The sequence below is a fragment of the Sinocyclocheilus anshuiensis genome, unplaced genomic scaffold (genome assembly GCF_001515605.1).
Source record: "Sinocyclocheilus anshuiensis isolate Anshui unplaced genomic scaffold, SAMN03320099.WGS_v1.1 scaffold731, whole genome shotgun sequence".
NCBI lineage: Eukaryota > Metazoa > Chordata > Actinopteri > Cypriniformes > Cyprinidae > Sinocyclocheilus > Sinocyclocheilus anshuiensis.
Window position 1 is genome coordinate 154,052 of NW_015551043.1, and position 17,790 is coordinate 171,841.

Below are 17,790 nucleotides of genomic sequence, written 5' to 3' on the forward strand. Positions count from 1 at the left end.
ATCTACTTCTGAAATGTATTAAGCCACTGCTAATCTTTAATTGAATGCGTTTGTATTTCTCTTTGTTGGTAAATTAAAAATTGTTTCACATGTGGACTTTGAACATGGATGCTTCCAAAAGTCACCATGACTTCCAATGATGACATCTGACAATCAGGTACTGGATTTATTAATAATAATAATGAATGTATTTTTGTGTAATATTTATGGGGTAAGAATGCACCAAATATGTCACAATTTAAATATACCAATATTCTCTGTAAAGCCTGTCACATAATATATCCTACCTGTTAAACGCGACTGATAAGACTTTTAAGTTGTATTACAGTTCCGCACACCGGATGTAGATTCGACGCTGAAGAGACGCTTGAGAAAATGAACTCCTGAATAGCTGTCAAGATTAACATTTACAAACATCTACGGGGCAGATACGGAACAGTGACTAGATAAGGCTTCGACACATTTATTAAGGTATTCTTCCGCGTTTTTCCTCATTTCGCGAGTCAGTTGTTACGATCGTCGAAATGACGGAGAGCTCGCTGACTGCTGGCTGTTTTTATCTCATGGCCGTGCTAACGTTAGCTTCGCCTTAGCTTAGCATGAACAAGATAGCTGTTCTCCTAGGCTGTGCGAGCGAGCTTAAACCCAGTTTGTGCTCATGCTACAGCTAGCATTAGCTTTACCTTTTTCCTCAGTTCATGGTTGCGAGAGGTTTGTCGTCACACATTGCGAAATACACCGTTGATATAATATTGGTCATATTGCTTTGGTGTTTTAGCAGCACGTTTATGATCTGACTTACATTGGCAATTCATTTACTGTGTTAATTGTATGTGGCATCAAGGACACACGTAAAGGTTGCTTTCCTTGAAATTCGTGAGCTTTAGCCTTTAGCTTGTTTAGCTAGCTCGCTGATGCCATTTTGTTTTCAGTCTCTGGTTGCAGTCAGTTAATTATATTTGAACAGATTTGAGAGATCACAGTCCAACTCTTAACATTACGTTACTCTTTAATGGCTTCAAAAGATTATTGCAGTCAACGAGCGCTTTCAAGTTTTAACCATTTTCATTAGCTTCAGGTAACAGTAAAAACACACACCTAATACACATACAGGAACTGTGTGGCCATATCATGCCAATATTATTATTTGATAGTGATGGTATCATATAGCTAGTAATGGATGATTGCTATTTTTATTAATTATAGATACATGTACAGCTGAACACAGTGGTTTGTGGTCAGTGTACCTGTGTGTGTTTGGTCTGATTGACACTAACCTGTTGTTTCTGCTTTTGTGTGTAGTTGGATCTGACAGCTGGTCGCAGTGATGGAGGCTCAGGATAATGCAGATCAGGGCAGCAGCGATCAATCTGAAGCACAACGCAGAAGACAGCTGGACCGGCTGGACAGAGAAGAGGCCTTCTACCAGTTCGTCAACAATCTCAGCGAAGAAGACTATCGGCTCATGAGAGACAACAATCTGCTTGGCACCCCTGGTAAATCCTTTGATTTTAAATATCAAGATTATAAACCTAAATGTGCTTTACAGAGGCATTTTGGTCATTGCATGTGGTGTAACAGAGCAGTGTTTTGGTTTAAGTGGTATTGGGTCGTATAAAGGATAAACATACTTGAGTGAAGCTGAAGTTATAGTTGCTGCTGGGTTTCAGTCAAAAAGTAACACGACTGCGCTTGATATGAGGCGCTTATTAGAGCAAATATTCAAGCTACATGTGATGCCTGCAAAATGATCACAGACTTATTCTCGATGTTTTGGATTTCAGGCGTTAGGTGTTCTTTTATTCTGTAGCTCTAAATATCCCTTTTGGGTATCAGAAGGATGAATAAAATCCACAGACTTTGATAAATGAAAGTTATCTTTTTTTTTTTCAGTCTCTCTCTATTGTGGAAGATAAGAGAGATTTCACAGAATTTCTGTGCTGCTCTTTTCCATACAGTGAAAGAGATTGACTCCTTAAATGACAAAAAAAAAGAACAACAGAAGTAGTCCATACTACTCAGTCCACAGTGTGTGCCGTTACAAGTCTTCAAAGGCCGTACAATAGCTAGGTGCGAGGAACAGACCCAAGTTCATCACATTTATTGTACAAATCTACCCTTACCTAAATGCACCTAAATTAATTGTTTACTGAAACGACAAAAGCTTTCATTTAGCCAAAACTGAACGTTATTTAAAGTCCGCAGTAAATCAAAATTTACAATATTTAATTTGTTACTGCACATTGTTAGTCTTTTGTTAAATTTGTTACATTGCACATACAGCAGTTTTTATATCAACTTTTTAATGATATAATTATTTTTCTCCAATTTGTTGTTAAATATAAACATTCAAACAGTGGCTGTCATAAATAGGGATGGCTACTGAAACCCAGTATTAAATCGGTCCCGGTGCTAAATTATGAAAGACCGGAGTATCGATAAGCTCTGACGTTAACGGTTCTGCTGTCGGTACTGGAGAAATTAATAAAATACACATATTCTTGCTATAAATACATTGTCTTGCAAATTCTATCTCGCCAGAGTTGCCAGCGGTTTTTATATGCAATAATATTCAAACATTTGTCTATGATGCATTTTTGCTATTCGCAATTCAGAAGCGAGATCGCGCCCACGTGGAGGAGCTTCAGCACGCGCAACATGAAAGCCCTGTTTAACTGTGATGATAGAGGAGAGAACTAAACATTCAAACATCTGCTTACACTTAGGCCTGTGCTGTTATATTAAGCTAATTTTTATTTAAATTTTTCAACATGAAAGCCCTGTTTAACTGTGATGATAGAGGAGAGAACTAAACATTCAAACATCTGCTTACACTTAGGCCTGTGCTGTTATATTAAGCTAATTTTTATTTAAATTTTTTTCGATTTTGGCTTCTGAGGAGTATAGCCACATTTCTTCTAGCGCAACTTCGTTCTCTTCACAGCGGTGCGCATACGTTCCTCCCTAAAACCCAAACTTAACGTCGGAATCAGCTCAGTCGGTGGTTGTTGTAAAATGCCGTCTTTACTGTTGCTAAATTGCGGGACATGTTTGATAATAAAACGTTGAAAGCACAATCCGCACAAGAGACGCTGTTCCTCAGGCTGAAATGTGTGTGCAGCGCTCCAAAACGGACAAACAAATTACACTTTGAGCTTCGGGACACTTTGAGCTTCGGGTGCACGTCCAAACGATCAAATACACACAAAATATGTCAAAATGGCCGGCTCGGAGAGTATTCACTTAAACACAATTTATGTCTTAATTGGATGAGAAATTCCTTTGTTTTATTGTATTTGTCAGTTTGTTTGTTCATGTTCTTACTGTATCTTATCTTATGTATATAATACACTAAAAATGCCTGCACACTGGTGCATTTACAAATTTACGTTTTATATTCTTTTAATTAAATATGTATTTTACATTTCAGAATATAAAGCAATGCTAATTCAGCTCTTAATTTGTCATATATATATATATATATATATATATATATATATATATATATATATATATATATATATATATATATATATATATATATATATATATATATATATATATATATATATATATATATATATATATATATATATATATATATATATATATATATAACAAAAGTAAAGATAAGGATAAGAATACCGTTAAAGTGCCGAACCGATAAGCAGTATCGGTAAGAGTAGTAATACCGTTAAAATCTTAACGATACCCATCCCTAGTCATAAAACAGATTTTCATGACGGATTTAATCAAACATACATATACACAATAGCCTAATCATTATATTTAGCAAAATGCTCCTCTCTAGACGTTTTTAGAAGCTATGGACATTGAATGGCTTTATTAAGGTATGTGTACATTTATGTGACTAATTAGCTGATGAGCGATTACACGAGACATGATACATTTCAGTTAGTTGTACTGTATTTTTCAACACCTTCTGATGTTTGTTCGTTTATTTTGTGTTATAACTAGTAGTAAACTGGAAGAGAGGATCATTTCACATGCCACTACAGCAATCTGTCACCCCATTAAATAGCATAAAAAGACAATTATTATTTGAATTTCATCATAAAATTGACAGAATTTGAATGCTGAGACTATTTTTATCAAAATCTTTTCCACATTGTGTGCATGAAATGGATTTCTTAAACTTTGCTGTTTTGGTCAAATATTTTCGGCAGCAAATGATTGTTTGTTTATTTTATTTGTTCAATTTTGAGAACGCAAGTGAACGCAAGCTACAATAAAAATTGAGAGATACATGTGTGCTTTGACACATGCGTGTACGTTTTAAGCTCCAGAACAAGTTCATCCCTTTGTTTTGATTTAGAAATTGTGAAACCATGGGTCTTTCGATTCCAATTTAGGTTTGCATTTTATTTGAAAGGTTTGCCTTTTGTATCTGTGCTCAGAGACTATTAAACAAACATAACACAAACTTATGAAGACACCCAATCCTTTTATGTCCCAGGACAGTGGAAGGGAATGTTATTTTGGAGCGTCCTTTAGCCATGTGCTCTGCCAGGAGATGGCATTCAATGGACATTTCTTGTCCTGGTAATTCTGGAGGTTTTCAGTACTGTTCTGTTGCTGTTTAATGAGGAGTCTTTCTGGACAGCTACTGCATAAAGACTTCATAAAGTTTGAAAACTCACATCTGATGGTGAAATTCTGCATATCCAACTTCGTCAGAAGAAATTAGACTATTGGAAAGCACCTTGGATATGTTATCAAAAAAATGCATGTGTCATGTCATTTGAAACGTCTTGATTTTGTAAACTGTTAAACACTTTGCCCCTTTTTACACTTGGCATTAACGTAAAATCTCACTTGACCACATTTTAAATGGCAGATGTAAATGCACCCAAACGCATTATGAACGGACCGTGATCAGATCACTGAAGCCACATAAAATTGCTGCAAATAGCCATGTCACTTTTTATGAATTGAACCAATAAAGCATAGTTTTGTGGGTTCTTGGCTTTTTCTTTTTATTCTGCACTCACAATGTGAAAACAACAATATCTATTTATTTACCATATAATTATTTTGCTGGATTACATCTGGATCTTGTTTCTATTATTTCTCTTCCCAAAGCAACCACTTTAACTTTTTTCTCCCCTTTTCTTCACTCGTAATACACATTACTGTAACATTGTAGCAATATAAATTATCGAGAGGGGTTCGTAAAGAGAAGAAACCCAGTTCATCCAGTCAATGACAGTGACACCTCAAATATGCAAATAAAAACGTTGGTTTAGAAATGTACAGTGTGAAACGTCAGCTTATGAATATCCAGAAACATTTAGACAGCTCGTATTTATTGAAATGTGTTCTTGCAGTACTCATAGTTAAGCGGTATGACGTAATGTAATACTCCTTCATGAATAATTTAGCATTTTTCCTTTTGAAAGTCTTTTTGACAATTTTGATTTTGTTCAGTAATCTTAATATGTTCTTTGTAACACTACTATTTTTTTTTATTTTATTTTTTACTTACTATATTAAACGTTTTATGTTATACATATGTACTATTTCCAACCGGTTTCATTGTGTGTCAACATAGACATTCAACAGTTTACTGCAGTTGGATATGCAGTGTTTTGCTTTATTTGTTTTATGTGTAAAACGGTTAAATGTTTAACCATATCTCATTAATCAGGATGTTTTGTTGTACCAGCCATGCAATTATTAATAAAATAATTTGAGTCTTGTTGCTTTCATTCACATTTCACCCTATCAGCCACCATTGGTTGATAAGCTCAGTTTTCTTTACTGTGTTGACATTTCCTCTTGAAACAGCGAGTTTGACTGCAACTTTGTTTTAGACTTCGTCACACCAGTGAACTATGATTTTCAGGTTGATGTTGCTAGTCTGAGGTAGGTGGTATTAAAGGGAAATGATTCTAGAGAGCATTTTATTGGGTGAGCATTTGCAATTTCCCCTCAGTGAACCATTTTTTCAACCTTTATCTCTGAAGAACAAGACTGTACATTTTAAGTGTGCTTAGTTTCTGAAAGTTAATTTTGTTGATTATCTTTTAGAAGTGAACTGAATTTTAGATGACCTCAAACTAAAAGCCATAGAATTCTGATTTTAGGGAGTCTTTAAGAGAAGGTCGAACTGGAGAACCATTGAACATTTGCATGCATGTAATTGTCCGGATTTGACCACAATGATCAGTGGTCAGGGTTACTTTACATTCCTGCAAAATCCCCACTCTTTCTCTGGCTTCTCAATTCTAACCCATTTGTTTCTTGGTCAGGTGAAATTACGGCAGATGAACTGTTAAACCGCCTTCGGCAGGTCAAGGATGGCCCTGAGTCACCCAACAATGGCTCCACTGAGGAGAGAAGGGAAGGGCCTGCTGGTAAGTCAACTGTTTTTCTGTTTATACAGAATCCATACCATCCAGATGACTTTCCCTGTAATTCTGCCATTTTAATAATTTCTTAAATATTCTTGTCATTCTCAGCAACAGAGATGGAGGGCACTGAGGAAAACCCCAGTGGGGAGACCCTTCTTGACTGGCTCAACACCGTACGACAGACGGGGAATACAACGAGGAGCGGTAACCGGGGTAACCAATCATGGCGGGCCGTAAGCCAAACCAATCCCAACAGCGGTGATTTCCGTTTCAGCTTAGAGATCAATGTCAATCGCAACATAGCTGAGCAGCAAACGCAGACGGAAAGGCTGGAAGGGACCCAGGAGAGACCAGATGGCCCTGTGTCTGAGCCGGAGAGTCTTATGGAGACTGCAGAGGTGGTTGAGGAACCAGTGGTGGATGAGCTGGCAGTTATAGTAGAGCCAGAGCTTCCAGTTCCTATCACCCTGTCTCAAAACACGGAAGTAATTGCACCAAATCCACAATCTCCAGCTCCCCCAACTTTGCCCCCAGTAGAGCAACCACGTAGGGGTCAAATTAGGGCTCGCAGTAGAAGCCCAGAGCAGCGACGGACAAGGGCTCGCACTGCAAGAGGTCACTCGCCGCTCAACCTCGAAAGATTGGACGGACTTCCGCCTGCTCAGCACGACCTGCCTTCTCGCAATCCTGAGATCCTTCCAGAGCCCCAGGTCGAGGGAAGCTCGCGTACTCGGCAGTTGTTCCTGTCTAGGCAGAGCACAGTGGAAACGGAAACTCAAGAATCGGAAGCAGCTCCCGAGTTACCTGGAGCACCGGAGGAGAGGGAGGCAACTGCTGGGGAAGCAGGAGCCCCAGGTCGTCGTCCTCCAACCATAATGCTGGATTTGCAGGTACGCAGGGTGCGTCCCGGAGAGTACCGCCAGAGAGACAGCATCGCTAACCGTACCAGGTCTCGTTCGCAGCCCTCCAACAACACTTTACTCTATGAGACTGAGCGCGGGGGTTTCCGCCGGACCTTCTCCCGTTCGGAGCGGGCAGGAGTGAGAACGTATGTCAGCACTATCCGCATTCCCATTCGCAGGATCTCGGACACTGGACTCGGGGAAGCCACTTCTTTGGCTCTGCAGTCTATGATTCGTCAGATCATGACTGGTTTCGGTGAACTTAGCTACTTTATGGACTCAGACTATCCAGACTCGAACCGTGACGACAGCCCAGCTGCAGACCTCACTGATGGACTGGGTAACCCTGATGCTTCCACCGGTGCCGCTGCAGGTGAAGCGGACTCCTACCTTCCTGGGAATGGAGGCTCTAACCAGGGTCGTTTAGAGGCACGGACAGAGGAGAGGGAAGTGGATGATGGAGCGTCCGGTGCTAACAGTCCTCGGGAGAACCGAGGCAGACAGCGGGCGCCCATTAGCTTGGATGAAACTGGATCTCTGCCCTTTCTGCGACTCGCACACTTCTTCTTGCTCAACGAGGAAGATGACGACCAGCCCAGAGGTCTCACCAAAGAGCAGATCGACAACCTGTCCATGCGAACCTTCGGCGAGAACGATGCGCTCAAAACCTGCAGCGTCTGCATCACGGAGTACGCCGAAGGCAACAAATTACGGAAGCTGCCCTGCTCTCACGAATACCACGTGCACTGTATTGACCGCTGGCTTTCAGAGAACTCGACCTGCCCTATTTGCCGCAGGGCGGTTCTGGTTTCCACCAACCGAGAGAGTGTCGTCTAACCAAAGTTGGTTTTGTGGCACTTTGATATCACTTCCTTCCCTTTACATTTATTACCTAGTCATGTGAGAACTCGTATTGAGATTTTTTTTTTTCCCATGCATCCTATATGAAGCCATCAATAAGTTTTATCAGATTTGCTGGTTTCCCCCAATTTACACATCAGTGTATTTTGACCCATCTTACAATGGAATAAAATTGGTGCAAGGATGGAGCCCTGATCATTTACTTGTACTGAACATCAACATTCAGCAAAATTATAGGTTGAGGGGCAATGTAGAGTGGCACATACACTTTCATACTAAAAGAGAGATTTGAGTTGTACTTTTATGTGTTCCATATCAGATTATAACAAAGTTGGCGTTTTAATAAAAATGAATAATTTGAGGGTCAAGATTAGCATTAAGGATCAAGAAAAGTGTAATCTGCTCATGCGCAAATACATTTCAATTGGAAAATACATTGAAACTGCTGCATCTAACATGATTTTGGTTTCATACAGTGCTGGTTATGTGTTGGTATGAAAGCATAGTGTGTGATGTACCAGTTGCACCGTTATCATAAATGGCTAAATACAGACAAATAGTAGTAAATTAAACAGTAGTTCTGAGTGAATTCGTCACCCTGTATAGAATAGACTTTGATTTGGTTTATGAAGGTGTTCAGTAATACTGGTTTTGAAAAACATTTGGCCAGACACTTTTTACAGTTACAAACACAAAAGGCTGTAAATATGCTACATGGACGCATCAGGTTGTATTTCTGCCCGTCTTCCCAAATGATGATGATGATGCATCAGTTGGCTGACTCAAATCTACTCTATCTTAATAAAAAACTTGGCTACGTATAGGCAATGTCGTGCAATGCTAATAAGGAAAATGTAAAGGACGTTTTGACATATTGACTTGTATGTTGTAGTCTGTAAATATTAACGTTTAAAATGAAGACTTAAATGGAAGTTTTTCTAACAGTTCTGTACATTGAGAATAGCATCGTTTATCTTACTCTGAGGAGGAAATTATTTTTCTCATTATGTAATGGTTGGTTCATATGGGAGCTAAGGTCCTTTAGTCCCATGCTAGAAAAACAAATGCAGTGTTATTTAGAAACAATAGATGAAATATCTATCTATATTGTTTCTGTTGACTTGGGATACTAACCCTAAGCATAATGTGCTCCACCATGAGTTACGTCAACATTTCATGTATCATAAGCAAGCCAACCATTGTTAAAAATGCATATTCTTATGTTCTGAGGTCATGTATTATAAGAGCGAGTTACTCGATAGAATTTCGTAATTTTGTCAGCATCATATTTATAGCTTATATTTTGAGTCATCTTTTGACTTAGCTTCCAGTTTGCTGTGTTTAAAATGAATAAAATTATTTCCTCACTTGACCGTTTCTCTGTGGCCTCGCCACCACGTTGAGTGCTGCTGTGGAATAATTGAGCTTACAGTGAACCTCACAGCCTACTGCTATAAGCCAGTCTAATTTAGCAATACATACCACATAATATGCTGTGAAAGTTTTGTTTTTTTTGGGGGGGGTTCTGCACATTCTGGTTCAAGGTTTGTATTGAGCAATAATATTGGTTTTCCACAAATGTTCAGCATTATTTTGAATTCTATTTGGATTCTTCAGGTGACATTTGCTTGTATCACACCAGTGCTTACGGCACACAGACGTTGCACACTTTCTGCTTTCTGCTCGGATGAGAGACAACTACTAAATATTGATCAGTCTGTTCTGGCTTCATCAAGCCATAATGTTATTTGTATATTACAATAAAAAAAACATGTACAGCAACGTGACTGCGATAGTTTGTTTTGAAAAAACAAACAAGTTTGCATATTTGCGTATTCTATTATATTTTTGTTTTTTAATAGTACTGCTTACAGTTTTTGCAAACACTAATATAAGTACGGTAAATATATGGTAAACATATTGTAAACAGAAACCTAAGATGATTTGTTCATTGAACTAAATCATCTGTTCAAATTGACAATATGGGTGTATCACGATTTCAAAATGCAACTTGCACGTGACTCTTATTCCATCACAATGATCTGCCAATTGAAAAGACTGCTCAAAATAAGTAACTGTTGTATTAATCTTAATGCATGGTTTTATGGAAACTGGTGAACAATATTATATATTTAGATCATGAAACTTTGAGGATAAGATCCATTGACACCAGATCCCATGAACATGAACTAACTGGACTACATTATCCGTGGATGTGATATTTCATCATCAGTGTTCATCACACAGTCTCTATGGTCCTAAATAACACTTTTCCAGACCAAATTTTCAAATCTGATATCACTTTATGTATTCAGGTCCTTGTAATGAGAAGCTGTAACCAAGTCCACAAGTGTTGATGGAAATATAAAGTAACTGATATATATATATATATATATATATATATATATATATATATATATACATACAGTCAAACCAAAATGTATTCAGACACCTTCAACATTTCTCACATTATCAGAGTTGATTCGCTATAGTTTAGAAAATGGTAATAAAATATGACAAGAGCTCAGAGTTACACTGTGTCAGAACAAATTAATCTTGATAATGTCAGATAACTTTGATAGAAAGGTATGTAATGAATTCAGCTGTTAAATTTAAGTACACAATTAGATAATACCAATTTAGCTCAACCAATTACCAAGCAATGCTTCTTTTTGTTCAGTATTCGGTGTAAAAAGATCGCATTAGCAATTAAAGAACAAACACTTCAGCAAAACATACTCAGATCAAAGTGTCTGGATAATTTTTGATCCCAAATTTTGATCAGTTTTACCTGTAGTCCACTGTATGAAGAATGTTTAGGTATAATATGTCACAGTTCACTTTATTTTGCTATCCTCACTTACATAAATGAACTATAGTGTCCTGCACCCACTAGTACAATAAAATAACACAAATTGTATCTCTCTCTATATATATATATATATTGACTGTATATATCATGATATATATATATACTGTACGCTAGGTGAGGAACTAGTTACTGTATTGTTTTCTCTATTTTGTTCCTCACTTACATGAACTATAGTGTCCTGCACCCACTAGTACAATAAAATAACACAAATTGTATCTCTCTATATATATATATATATTGACTGTATATATCATGATATATATATATACTGTACGCTAGGTGAGGAACTAGTTACTGTATTGTTTTCTCTATTTTGTAGCTCTTCTTCCCTTTGATGTAAGAATTAAATCTACTGGTTACTTGTAGCCACTCAAGCGGCAGTGATTGGTTCATCCTGAGCAGCGCTGAGAAAAGTAACGGTGTTCACGGTACACCGTCAAAACGCTACTCAGTAGCTGGATGCTCATTTACAGTAGCCTAACGACACCGATAAACTTTGACAGACTGCAAATTAAAAGTACATTGATTTTAAACAAGATAATTATCATTTAGACTGCCCTTTTCAGTACACGCTTTCTAATAGTTTATTCTCTTTCTGTGATACGTGGCTCTTGATGGCGGGTGTAATAGAGTGATTACGGCAGCTGACTAGCGCTTATCATTCTCCAGTTAGACTTGTTTCTGTGATTCTGTGAGCTCAGACAGGTTAGTACAGGTGATAGCATGGCTCTACGCGTATGCAGCACTTTTCTCCGTTCTTACTCGACCCACGGCAAGGTAACAAACAACGTCTCTCTCTCTCTCTCTCTAGTTTGATAGTGCATGGCAAAAATGTAATGATATTCTAGAAAACTATTGTATGAAGCTACTACGTGCGGGGTAACAGTGTTTCATTACTTTAAAAATGTGAGAGATATTTCCTGGAAGCGAATTTATGAATCGTACTATGATGAAGGCTTGGCTCATGAATATTAATTAGGGGACTTGACGTTCGGCCACTGATTGGCTCAAAAGGCAGACGCCTGTTAAGACTCTACCTGGTTTCAGTTCGCGTCACATTTATTTGTATAGCGCTTTTCACAATGTGAATCATTTCAAAGCAGCTTTACAGAAAACGGCACGCTTCAGATATTACAATCAAGAAGCCAGAAGTGACTGTGTGTGTTGGAAGGCATGTCTCACGTTGGACGTTGTATGAAAGTTACTAAGAGACGTTGTTGTTAATATTCATGAGATAGATATTGATGCAATTTAATTTCCTGGAACATTTGATTGGCAGTGGTACACACAGCTTTCCATATATCTTAACGGATTAAGACAATTATTTAAGACGGATAGCTAGACACACACCACCAGTCAAAAGTTTGGAATAATGAAGATATTTTAATGTTTTTTTTGATGTTTACTCTTATGTTTACCAAGAATGCATTTTTAAATAAAAAATACAGCAATACTGTAATATTGTGAAATATTATTACAATTTAAAATCACAGTTTTCTATGTGATATATGTTAAAATATCATTTATTTCGGTGATTTTCAGCATCATTACTCCAGTCTTCGATGTCACATGATCCTTTAGAAATAATCTTTCTTATTATTATCAGTGTTGAAAACAGCTTTTGCTGCTTATTATTTTTTTTTTATTATTATTTTTGTGGAAAATTTGATGCATGAGTAGAAAGTTCAATGAACAGCATTTCTTTGAAATAGAATATTAATATAAATATAAATAGCATTATATTATATTAATTCAATGCATCCGTGCTGAATAAAAGTATCTTAGAAATATCTTACTTTTAAATGGTTGCGTAAGAATCAGAATTTTTGAGGACAAAGCAAAAATGTATTTTGAAATTGGGCAAAAAGACAAATATGCAAGACTACAATTGCATAAACCATTGTGAGCATTATAATAAACATAAAACATAAACCTACTGATTTTAAGCTGTTGATTCTAAGCATAGAAACAATGTGGTTCAAGTAAAATAAAATAGGAAGGCCGACTCGATTATATAATTTTTTTGTTCGTACATTCATCACAAATCTATCTTTGCTTGCATAAGTTAGATATTTTAGCTCTTTGTTTTTCACCCTCAGTCAGTTCTCGGTGGACTCTCATCAGTCCGGTTCAAAAGTTCCTGTCCCGTTGACATCAGTCACCTGGACCACCTGGTGCTCACGGTTCGGGACCTGAACACAACCACGCACTTCTACTCCAAGGTTTTGGGGATGGAGGTCGTCACTTTTAAGGTAGAATGTCACTCAAAGCACACTGCAAACAATACCACACGGTGGCAGCAGAGTCTAAGTAATCCTGTCACTTCAGGGCGACCGTAAAGCTCTGAGTTTTGGAGAGCAGAAACTCAACCTGCATCAGGCTGGGAAGGAGTTTGAGCCCAAAGCCAAAACCCCGACACCGGGATCTGCTGACCTGTGCCTCATTACCAAAACCCCTCTGACAACCGTCGCTGCCCACCTCAAGGTGACTTACACAGGGAATTTGTTTGGAAATGGCCACAGAATGTTGAATTGCAATGAAAAACAAAATCACGCAACAGATCAGTTTATTAGTCTAATAAAAATGTTGCTAATTGAACAAATAACAGCTATTGATTTTTGACTTTTTATGCTTTATGCTTGATTATTAATTCTGCCATACAGTACCACAGAATATCCGCCACGTAATTCTCTGATTTGAAGGCATGCTTCATAATTAACTCAATATCTCACAAGCGAGAGTGCTGTTGTTTCTAATGCTTATTACAGGCATGTTTGAATTCAGTAAAACGACATGCAGTTCTATTGAAGTTCATACTGAGTAACTTACATTTGAGACTCAATATTGGCAGTTACTTCAAAGCCATGAATCATTAATCAGCTCCGAGGTGACAGACTTGTGATTAAAGCAACAACAAAAAAAAAGTATTTAAAAATTGGACAAAAAGACAAAGAAACAAGACGGTGTACTCAACGTATTTAAAGAAGGAATAAAGAACAATCCTATAAACCACTGTGAGCAATATAATACAATTGAAAAACTATAAAGAGCATAAACTTATTGACTTTGTTGTTGATTATAAGTATAGAAACAGTGTAGTTCAATTAAAAATAATAATACTAATAATTTATTAAAAAGTAGACATATACAAATAGTCTGCAAACGTAGGAAGACCAGCTTACATTTGAGAAACAATATTGCCAGTTATTTTGTCTATTTTTACAAAAAACAAAAAAAAAACTCAGCAATGCCAAAGAAAAATTATCAGAGGAATTGTTTCGAACGGTCTTTCCTGGTTTTGAACTCTGCCAATCAAAATCAGAATTGTTAAAGGGGTCATATGATGCTGCTAAAAAGAACATTATTTTGTGATGAGGTAGACATGTGGGGGCGCGTTTAAACGAGACGTTTTAGGTAGGCGTGGCTGACTCTTAACTTTTATAAAGAATATCTCTTTGGATTTGAGACTTTAGTCTTTGCAACTTTACAGATCTTCTTTATGCACCAAGAGCTTGTAACACTCCAAAGAGAAAGGAAAACTTGAAATCGCATCATATGACCCCTTTAAATAAAGTGAAGTTAATTATAATAAATTAAATTTGAAAGCGTATTTCTATAGATACCATTTTAAACATTACTAATGCCACCACACTAAAATACCCTGCATGTTTTGTGCAGTTCATTCTGAAAATAAAATGTGTAATTAAAACTACACACATACAGTACAGCAGTAAACGCATTTCGTAGAATTTCAATTCAAATTATAATTCATCCGGTTCCCTACTTTAATTTACACTAAAGAACTGACATGTAAAAGCATTCTCAATTGAGTTCTGCACGGCTCACAGATAAACCCTGAAGCATGCAGGTGCTGATATGCTGCTGTTGTGTTGCAGGCATGTGGAGTGACGATAGAGGAGGGTCCCGTGGACAGGACAGGCGCTGTGGGTCCCATCCGCTCCCTATATTTCCGTGACCCTGACAACAACTTGATTGAAGTCTCCAATTACCAGCAGTAGACAGCAGGGGCGCTGTGTCATTGCCTTAAGATGAAGATGAATATGTACTCAGATGCCTTCCTTGTGATGTTTTTAAATGTAATAAAAAAATAATAAAAAACATGCCAAGGTTGTTTTCACTTGTGCTTTCAGCTGGGCTAACATTCTCTTATTTTTATAACTTCTTTATGTGGCTGCCGCAATATCAAACCATGTTGGTCCAAGCACAGATCCTCTCGTACTGAAATGCATGATTTTAAATTGTAATTATGCTGTGGGGTAAATTAATTTGAAGCTGTTGTAGTCAAGACCACCTAATCTGAGACCAAAACAATTGTGTGTTGAGACCAAGACCAAGACCAGACCAGCATTGCTCAAATTCATCTAAAGGATCCACATTTACTGCCTGAGAAATGCCTTAGTTTTAATCATTAAATACAATAATAAGACACCTACAGAGTTGTTACCAATCAAATTAAATCTCTAACAAAAAAATAAAAAATATTTGCACTTACTTTTTATAACTTCTTTATGTGGCTGCCGCAATATCAAACTGTGTTGGTCCAAGCACAGATCCTCTCGTACTGAAATGCATGATTTTAAATTGTTGTTATGCTGTGGGGTAAATTCATTTGAAGCCATTACGATCTGGAAAACTCTGGATTCACTTAAGAAGCTCTTTTACCCAAAACCATTTTACCCGTTGGAATCGTATGTTTATTTGAGTTATGATTCCAAATTATAATATTTTAACTAACTTGCATGATATCTGAAAGATACTTACATTTATTAGAAACACTAAAAAACCCATCAGAGGAAGATTTTAACAGGGACATGAGTCCATTCACACTACTACAGAGTTTCACTCCAGTCTTAATCTGAATCAGCTAATCAAGATCTTGAGGATCACTATAAATAACGTTTGGAGCTTATTTTGTCCCGTTGTTCCTGGTTTCTCTTTTCCTGCATGTTTAGTTCCTCTGGGTTTCTGTGTGTGTTTTTGTTTGTTGCTTTAGTTACTCATTACCTTCACCTGTGTCTTAGTTGCTCATTTATTCTGTGTTTACACAGACCTGTGCTTCAGTCCTGTTTTGTCCGATCTCATCGTTGATTAGTGGTCTTTCTGTCGTTTTTCCACAGCTTGTGTTCAGCTCAGCTCAGCTCTTCAGATGCACTGTGTATGCACTCAAGTATTAGGAGAATGAAGAGTGTTTAATCACTGATCCAGAGCGAACATTTAAACTGTGTTATAAGTAAAAACAGTGAGACGTCTGTTTGCAACTATAGTGACCTTTATTTAAGATTCAATTACAGAGAAAATGTGTAATTCCAAGGGTAGCGCTTCATTTTACTGTCCTGTTCTGCATGTAATCACTGTTAAGTACATAGTTAGTTTTTACCCAGTTGTTCTAAATACTATGGACCTAACCATTTAATATATGCCTTTTATTAATTAATATTACTTTGGTAAATACACTGTATGTGCACCTACTGTAAAATAAAGTACAACCAATTTTGCACTTGAAATAAATGAGTTTGTATAGATATTTAAAGTCAGTGGTTTGCATGTGAGGTCATTCACTCACATTACAATTGATTTTTTAAAGACATAATGATACAATGCATACTTTGAATACACTGTAAGTGTATTTTTGAATAATATCAATCCATAAATCTGATTTGTGATGCATATTTCTCACCGTGTTTGGAGAACTGGTCCATTTCTGCATTTCTGTCAGCTGATGGAGTTTGGCTTCCTTGCCTTTGCTTAGTTTGGACTTGAAAGAATAATACCTTCAGTTAATATTCAGTAATAATGTTGGTTTGACTACACTAACACCATCAGATGAGAATAAAACTTCAATTGATATATGTTTTACAGCAAAATTAATAAATGTAACTGTGCTGAATAACAACACTATTGTCTTTTTTAAGAGATGCTTTTCAGCTGATTTAGATTTTTCTTCTCATATTTGAAGAAGTTTGATTTTTCTAGATTCTCAGTGGCTTTAGAATTTACTGTTTTACTGTGACTGTCAGCTTAATGACTCAATTCTATCAGCTCTATAAGAGTCTTATTTCAAGTAACTCTTATCTGCTTATCTGTTTGTTTTATTACATATGGAAAATTCTGGTCTCAAACAGAGGACAGTCGTTGTCCAGTTTGCAGCATTACTGCAGTGTTCGTTTCGTTTCCTCCTCATGATAAGACCAAGACTTAAGGCTCTTGCTCAACTATAAACACTCTGTCTGTGAATGTTTAGTTTTGCTTTTACTATTTCCCAAAATCCTCTTGGTCACACTTTATTTTAAGGTCTAGTTCTCACTATTAACAAACCATTGACTATGACTTTTGCCTCAAAAAACACCTAATTTGCTGCTTATTAATAGTTAGTAAGGTAGTTGTTAAGTTTAGGTATTGGCTAGGATTAGGGATGTAGAATATGGTCATGCAGAATATGAGATGTATAAGTACTAATAAACAAATAATATGTTAATAATAGGCATGCTAATAAACAACTAGTTAATAGTGAGAGTTGGTCCCTATACTGAAGTGTAACTATCATCTTTAATTCATGTTAGAGCACAACAGATTTCATGCTGAAACATTAACTTTCGTTTATGGGAGAAAATACAGTTTTTAGTTGTTCCACCAATAGATATCGTAAGCTTGTTTAATTATAGAAATATTTCCATAACTCATCAGTTAACAATTGTGATTAGGAATGCAGTTGTAATGTCAAATGACAAAAGACTGGACTATGAGAGTATAGTTTTCCCGT

At 36.9% G+C, this 17,790-nt stretch overlaps 2 protein-coding genes across 3 annotated transcripts; both read left to right on the plus strand.

The window, feature by feature from the left end:
• Positions 1 to 328: 328 nt before the first annotated feature.
• LOC107661544 (E3 ubiquitin-protein ligase RLIM-like) lies at positions 329 to 9,912 on the plus strand. 2 transcript variants are annotated; one of them, XM_016451173.1, is made up of 4 exons: positions 329 to 471; positions 1,303 to 1,496; positions 6,273 to 6,377; positions 6,483 to 9,912. In XM_016451173.1, the coding sequence occupies exons 2-4, from the start codon at positions 1,328 to 1,330 to the stop codon at positions 8,111 to 8,113; spliced, it is 1,905 nt and encodes a 634-aa protein (XP_016306659.1). In that variant the 5' UTR covers positions 329 to 471; positions 1,303 to 1,327; the 3' UTR covers positions 8,114 to 9,912. The 2 variants fall into 2 exon arrangements, with proteins under 2 accessions (XP_016306659.1, XP_016306660.1); XM_016451174.1 differs by lacking the exon at positions 329 to 471 and adding an exon at positions 1,013 to 1,078.
• Positions 9,913 to 11,546: 1,634 nt separating this feature from the next.
• Positions 11,547 to 15,132, plus strand: LOC107661551 (glyoxalase domain-containing protein 5). The gene is made up of 4 exons (XM_016451185.1): positions 11,547 to 11,786; positions 13,109 to 13,261; positions 13,338 to 13,493; positions 14,906 to 15,132. The coding sequence occupies exons 1-4, from the start codon at positions 11,733 to 11,735 to the stop codon at positions 15,026 to 15,028; spliced, it is 486 nt and encodes a 161-aa protein (XP_016306671.1). The 5' UTR covers positions 11,547 to 11,732; the 3' UTR covers positions 15,029 to 15,132.
• The last annotated feature ends 2,658 nt before the right edge of the window (positions 15,133 to 17,790 follow it).

Coding starts and splice junctions, on each gene's coding strand:
- LOC107661544 (XM_016451173.1), top strand. CDS start 1,328: ATGGAGGCTCAGGATAATGCAGATCAGGGCAGCAGCGATCAATCTGAA. Junction 1,497..6,272: donor CAATCTGCTTGGCACCCCTG/GTAAATCCTTTG, acceptor TTTCTTGGTCAG/GTGAAATTACGGCAGATGAA. Junction 6,378..6,482: donor GAGAAGGGAAGGGCCTGCTG/GTAAGTCAACTG, acceptor TGTCATTCTCAG/CAACAGAGATGGAGGGCACT.
- LOC107661551 (XM_016451185.1), top strand. CDS start 11,733: ATGGCTCTACGCGTATGCAGCACTTTTCTCCGTTCTTACTCGACCCAC. Junction 11,787..13,108: donor CTTACTCGACCCACGGCAAG/GTAACAAACAAC, acceptor TTTCACCCTCAG/TCAGTTCTCGGTGGACTCTC. Junction 13,262..13,337: donor TGGAGGTCGTCACTTTTAAG/GTAGAATGTCAC, acceptor CTGTCACTTCAG/GGCGACCGTAAAGCTCTGAG.